General features: G+C 42.0%; 1 protein-coding gene across 1 annotated transcript in view; it reads left to right on the top strand.

Annotated features, from left to right (window-relative positions):
- Nucleotides 1–6,938, top strand: part of rc3h2 (ring finger and CCCH-type domains 2) — a 26,329-nt gene extending 19,391 nt beyond the window's left edge. Inside the window, exons 16-20 of the mRNA XM_083670795.1 lie at nt 175–391; nt 1,100–1,184; nt 2,087–2,267; nt 2,519–2,655; nt 2,967–6,938. Of these exons, the coding sequence (XP_083526921.1) occupies nt 175–391; nt 1,100–1,184; nt 2,087–2,267; nt 2,519–2,655; nt 2,967–3,108 (762 nt within the window). The 3' untranslated portion in view covers nt 3,109–6,938. The remainder of the gene's footprint in view (nt 1–174; nt 392–1,099; nt 1,185–2,086; nt 2,268–2,518; nt 2,656–2,966) is intronic.
- Nucleotides 6,939–7,326: the final 388 nt, after the last annotated feature.

Raw genomic sequence — 7,326 nt, forward strand, 5'->3', positions numbered from 1 at the left:
ATCACACACAATACACTGCTGTAAAATTCCTGATGACACAACACAAAATGATGATGCACTCACCGAACTGTTAGTTTGGATAAAAGTGTCTTCTAAATTGGCATATATTGTTATTATTATTATTACAATTATATGAACATGAATTACTCCCAATGACAATTGTGTGTCTTCCAGGAAGTGGAGAGCGGTGGAGGGAAGCGCTGGCTGCACACATTCGAGCCCTACCGTCGTCTGAAAGAGGAGGACCCCATCATACCCTTCGGAGAGGGTCCTATCATCTCCAAATGGGGCGCCATCTCCCGCGCCTCCCGCACGGGGTACCACACCACCGACCCGGTCCAGGCTACGGCCTCACAGGGCAGCGCCAGCACCACCCCCATCAACTTCAGAGGTAAGGAGGAGAGGGGGCGGAGGAAACACAGGTCACACATGCAATGTCATACAGTATGTTGCCTTTTAGGCTACTTTGCAGTACTTTAGCAGTAAAACAGACATATACTGTACCATTGATTTTATCAGCAGATGTTTGTTTTTTATCATTATGAGATACATGTAGAATAGTTGTATAGATAGTAATAGAATACAATATATACAAATACAAAATAAAAAAAATAAAAAAAAATACCAAACTACACCAAGTATTACAAAGAATACATTTCCTTTCCTAGTTAAATGATAATCCATCAAAGTCTTTATTCATGTTCATTTCATTTTATTGTAATTGACTGTGGGTTTTAACTGAAGACGGAGATGAAAGTAGGTCTCCTCAGAAGCGCTGCTTCCAGAGAGGTGGAGTGCTCAGACCAACTGCTCGTCAGCACAAAGAGCTGAATCCTTTTTCCATGTGGGGGAGATAAGAGTGAATATAAATGAGTGGTTTGCTTTCATCCCCCGTCAAGGCTGTGCTGCGATGCTTCCCGGATTAACTGCAAAGCTCTCTTGTGTTAAACGCACACTTTATTGTGAAGGCTGAGATAATGCTGTTCAAATGTTTATATTTGGTTTCTCCCGTGTGAGTGTGGGGAAAATGCATTGTGTTAATCATGTTGTTCCAATGTTTATTTTAGGTTGTTTGAATGTTCTTATTTCTATATTACAGACTATGGTCCACATATCAGTCATGGTGACTACAGGTGGAGCTCCAGAGGGTCAGACTCATCCAGCCACTCCAGCTTCCTGGAGAGGTACACATCTATCTGTCTATCCACTTTCCTCACCTTTAACTAGGCTATGTGAACTGAGCTTGTCCAGGTCTGCTGAATCTGATCAAATATTGTCAATAAAACCGGAATATAGCCTTGAGATGCCAGTAGACTTGCGAAGTTCTGCAACCCCAATGGACTAGTCATAGCCTGCCAGGGTCCATTGTAAAACATCAGCTCCTCTACATCAGATATTCACCCTATAGCAACTGTGCACACAGAGCCATTTCCACATGACACACCTTGGTTGTTAAACTCAGAGGTTCTCCTTTAACGTTATGCGGGAAACTAGCTGGTGATGATGACTGTGTAGGAGGTGTTGTTTTCTCAGCTTGCTTCTCTGTTCCCTCTCCTCCTCCTCCACCTCCTCCTCTTCCTCCTCCACCTCCTCCTCTTCTCTCATTGTGCTGCAGTCAGTTCCCTTTTCTCAGACTATAAATAGAGCAGGCTGTGAGCTTGTTGTTTGCCTGCTCACGTTCTCTGGTAAAGCCTCTCTGACTTACAGGCTTGCCTTTGTGGTGATTGAAATGGGGTCGAATCTGGTCCTCTGTTCTCCTCAAGTCATGTCTACTGTCTCTGCATCACCTGTAACACAAAGATATGGCGGCAGCATGGCATAGTATCATTTGTACATTTTCAGATGAACAGAGACAATATTGGTAAGATACTGTAGCTCAACTTGCTGTTGTCTTGCTTGTCATCAGTGGAGTATAGTTTTATTGCTACAGTGTATTCCTCAGTCAAAACGTAGGGCAGCTAGCTACATAACAATGTCTCAGCAGTGAATGGACCCTTTGATTACAGTAGGACTTCACACTGCTGCCTCTTCCCTCATACAATATACAGTACATGCTATAACAGTTGCTACTGTGTGTTCTGTACAGCGATCAGCTGATTGTCTCTGAGTTGCATCACGCCCGCCGGAGGTCCACCAGCGGGGAGGAGAAGGCCGCTGCTGCAGACTACTGTAAGGACACGGTGGAGAGCGAGCCGGACAGAGACATTGAGCTGGAGCTCTCCGCTCTGGACATGGAGGAGGCCGACCTGCAGGACAACAAGTCTGAGGTGCAGCCTTAGATCATGGGCATCTGTCCCCCCTCACAGTGAGGATGTGTGTGATCTGTAATGTGGCGCAATGGCACAAAATGGGTCTGATATATTGTTTTATCGGATTTCTTATAAATATAATACTTATATAATACTCTCTCTCTTAGCGATTTGTCTAACTTATCATGTCACTGCATGCTACCTGAACCTAGCTACAGTATAACTTTCTTATCTATTCGTTGACTAACTGTTTTGTCTTGATGTGACAGGAGTCTCTTGAGCTGAGTGCACACCCCCACGACCCCCGCCACCTCACCCCTCCCAGCAACGAACCCCAGAGGACTCAGACAGACAAGCTGTCACCAGACAAGATGGAGGCCCATCTGCTGAAGAAGATGGCATTTAGGTGAGTTGTCTGCATGGAAGGCTGGTGGAGGTAGAAATCGTTTGATACCATTCCTCTTACCATTCCATGCATTACAATGAGCCCGTCCACCAATTTCTACCTCTACCAGCCTCCACTGGTTGACTGGTAGGGTAAACAACATACAGACCAGCAGAGGAACTGAATGTGGAGAGATAGAACCTTCTTCAAGTTCATTTGATGTTAAAGGGTCACTTTCCTTTTTGGTGTTTTGACAAACAAACAAGACTGAATGGAACTGACTCAAACAAACCACTTTTTAACTGATCCCATTTTATGTTCCTGTCTTCCAGGAAGTCCTTGTCCCCAGGAGGGCTGGGCTCAGGGGGCCTCAGCATGGGGAAGTTGATGCTGAGGACGGGACCCCCGAGGCTGGGTGACACAGCCCACTCCCGCCCCACCACGGGGCCTGAGATGCTGCTCAACGGGAGCTGAGAGGGCAGAGACGTCCCCCCAACCCCGACCCCCCACCCCCACACTGTCCTCCAGGCCCCAGTTAGCCAGCTAGCGCCATGCTGCTTGCTAACACCTGTAACATCCTAGGGTTGTGGCTGTATCATCAGTAGGTCTCACCAACCAGTCAGAGGGCACACACACACTCCTTAGACCACAAGGTACTGTCGCTTCCCGAAATAAATGAAAACGAGACGAAGAGAGACTTTTAGTTCACAGACACACACTCTCACAACAACAAACAGACAAGCCTTCATCGTCCTATTTCCTCTTTTCTCACGTCATCAAGGGTCTTCAGCTGTTGCGATTCACTGTTTCTTTTTGTTTGTGGTTTTTGTTGTTGTTGTTGTTGTTGTTGTTTTTTTGTTTAATCATGTGTTTGAGTGTGCTCTCCACTGCCTGTAGGGATGATGATGATTCTGAGACATGCCTTTCATCATCCTGAGTCACATGACTGTCAGCCTGCCCTCAAGCCTCCATACTGTAGAGTAGGCTTCTGTCATGTGGTTCTCACTTACATCAGCACCAAAACGAGGGAGCATTATTCTTCAGAGGATTGAAAGTTAGGTGCACTGAAAGCATTCAAAGCTTAAGACAATTCTTAATGCTTGAGATTGCGTCCAATAGGCTTCTATTTGTTAGTTCTAAAATGTTTACAATCAACACGTACAGTAGTTGTTAACAGAGGTGCTCAGCACTATGGCGTAAATACTATCAGTATCTGTTGACACTATTGAAAACAATACAATACTATGTATCTGTAGTCATAGGAATGATATTTGCATGTCGAAAATTCCAAGTCTTCACTTTTGAAAGGATAGTGCTAAGAATATTGAATCTTTGCTAATGTTTGTAGGCCATACCATCGGAGGGTAATTGTGACCTCTGCTGGCATAGCACGAATATAGAGGGTAAAGATTAGCAGGATGTAATGATGATGCTAACAACTCCGTTGTTCTAGACCGTATGCTTGATATGCTTTTCTCTCATCCAACTGTCATCCATCTTATATACATGTCAGTCTTTCTAACCTTGTCAGTATTAGCTTGAACACAGAGTCATTCATTTCTGTTGGTGTCATGCATTTCATGGATGAAAATCAAGGCGAAGTGATTCATAACGTCCTATCAGATGGCTCACTGATATAGTAGTACCACTCACACACACACACACACACACACACACACACATATATACACACACACACACACACACACACACACACACACACACACACACACACACACACACACACACACACACACAATTGTGGCCTTTCTTTTTTAGATGTTTCAAGCTAGACTCAACCATGGAGTGTTGTTGCATGGCAACCACTGGTTAACAAGTGTAACATGTATCAACAGTACTAAACATTTCAGTAACATCCACATACAGCACACTTATCAGAATGACTCGTACAGTACTGATCTGGAAACATCATATTGCTTGCTGTCATATGTGTAAGTGCTCCCAGTGTGCTTGAATCCTACTGATCTACTGATCTAATATATAACCTGAAATTCTAATGTATTACATTTTCGGTGCACTGGAATCACATGGCATTTACAGACATGTACAATGGTTGTGTCAGCTCTTTTTGGTTTGGTTTATCAAGCTCATACATAGCCTGTTCAACAGAGGCTCAGAAGGACATCAGGTGGATCTTGTTTTTCGTTCACGCTGTCTTGTTTCGTCTCTGCTCTAACGTTTTAAACATTTCGTTTTTTTTTTGTTTCCTTTGAAGCATTGCTAACTTCCGTGAAGTTGTTTGTCGAAATATTTTGTATCAGGATCTATCTCTCTTTTTATTTTGGTCATCATTTTTTTAAAGAAATGAAACCAATCCATCTGTCTATGTTCACGTTTGAGCAAGATTTTTCCTGCTTAGTCAACCGATGCGGTCCATCACTGGTCTGTTATTGATGGTCATGCATTGGATGCCCGAATGGATCAGTGTTATTTTACAGCAGTTTTGTGCACTGAAACGTTCTGTTTGCTGTCTTCTCCTGAGGGGGGTAAAGAGATTTGGGTGATGCTATGTGTTACAGCACTTAGGAAAACTCTCCTATTTATAATAGGGTTTATTTTTTTACATCTGAAAGGAGGCAGACAAGCTCATGTTAGCCACAGATTGATCAGTGGTTCCTCAACCTTAACACCCGCACTGTAAAGACAGAGGGAGCTTGCTCTCTCTCCGACATATTGTGTAATCCCTCTTTCAGCCTTGATCCGAAGATTTAACTGCTCATGATCTTTGATCTATAAGTATTATTACCCACCAATATGTGTTGTTCTACTGTACCTGTTTACAGCGTCACTCAAGAAGTCGTTTTAGTGCCATGTTGTGTACAATCACTTGAGTTCATTATTGGGTGCTCAATACGTGTCTATTGTTTTTACACTGTACTGGGTTGTTTATGGAATCAGTATATCCAGGGTAAAGACATAGGTCCCTTAAAGCGTAGTCCTTGGTCCAGTTGAAGATAAGTGTTCTGACTCCAGCCTGCTCTGCCTCTTGTAGTTCAGGTTTATTCCAACAGGGAGTGCTATAGCCCAGTCTCTGCGTCCCTCAGGGAGGACTTTCTGTTGCTAAGCTACTGATTGCATCTTCAACACTGATATGGGGGAGTGCACATATTTGCATTATTTTTTTGCTGTAACTTTTCATCACATAAATGTGTGCAAGGAGGGATTGATCATTTTGCAATGTTTCTTTTCATTTTTGTTTCAATACCAACATTGGTATTATTACCGTTGTGGGAAGGGGTTGGGCACAATAAGAACAGTATTTGAAGTTATAGAATACCCTGTTTCCGGTGTCTATGAAGCAGTGCTGTAATGATGAATCACACTGCACTTTCCACCACATCACTGCCAAATGTTCTTACCTAGACAGTGTACCCCCTATACCCCCCAGTCATGCATGCATGCAGTCCCTCTTGTTATGGCGAAGGAGTACATGATTCTGTAGTTGTGATACAACACACCCAGCGCTGTAAGTGTTCTGCACATGCCCACTGTGTGGCCACGCCAAGTATTGTAGTTTGCCTGCAGCATTTAACGTTTGCTTCTGAAATGCTTTTTATTATTATTATTATTATTATTATTATTATTGATATTGATATTATTATTAATAATTATTCTAATTATAATTATTATTACCACCATCTTTGGTTGTTGTTGTGGTATTTTTCTCTGAATAGAAGTCTGCTTCTTCAGTTGAATTTTGAAAATTTGCTGAATCGTAAAAGTTAGCCAAGAATGGTCTTATATGGAAAACAAAGCCTGTTTGTTAACTGTGCAACTATGACAGAACTGATGTTTAAATATTTATGTCTGTATTAGACATTTTCTTTGCAAATCTATTGTTCGATTGAAATGTAAATGAAATAAATGATGGTACACATCCGTCATTGTATACAGCCGGCACCATCGTTAGATGGAGCTACTGTACTGCTCATTTATACAACATGTAATCAGATATTTGAATATTGATACACAGTAGGGACATAATAATGTTTCAGAATGAGGAAACTCTGTAGAGACAGTATAAAAATGCCCTCATGAATAATATGTATTCCATTTATTTCTTTTGAAATACCACCCGTGAAAGGTTTCCCTTTTGCTTATGGCAATGCAAGACAGGATTTGGTCTGATCTCATGTATGTGGATGTGGCCAACTGTAGTGTTAGTTTTGTCTCCTATTTGCTCTTGCACTTACAGCTTGGCCAGGCAATTCTCTCCTATATGGAACAGGCAGGTGGAAACAGAGGGAGATTTCAGTACCTGAAATTGCATGCTACAATAAATGAAAAACAGATAATGAAACTGTGTGTCTCCGTGTTGATTCAATTCAATTAAAAAAATACTTTATACAACAACAACAACAACAATAACAACAACACACTTTGTGAACCTCTGATCACATGAGTGTTTGACATCATGGCTCCACCTGCTGGTCTTTTGAAGTAGTGTGATAAACTACAGAATAATGTCATAATACTGCATATCCTTGTAACCAATTTAGTTAGTATGATAGTTCCTCCACATATTCTCCAGACCAATGACTTTCACAGTGTTATATTTTAAAATGAAAAGAACATTTAGTCAAACTCAAATCAACCAAATAAAGGGACATGGCACCAATCTGTTTGAGGTGTTTTCAACTTAAGTACACACACCACAGATCGTCAGCTTAA

This window comes from Argentina silus (genome assembly GCF_951799395.1).
Source record: "Argentina silus genome assembly, chromosome: 5".
In the NCBI taxonomy this organism is placed as follows: Eukaryota; Metazoa; Chordata; class Actinopteri; order Argentiniformes; family Argentinidae; genus Argentina; species Argentina silus.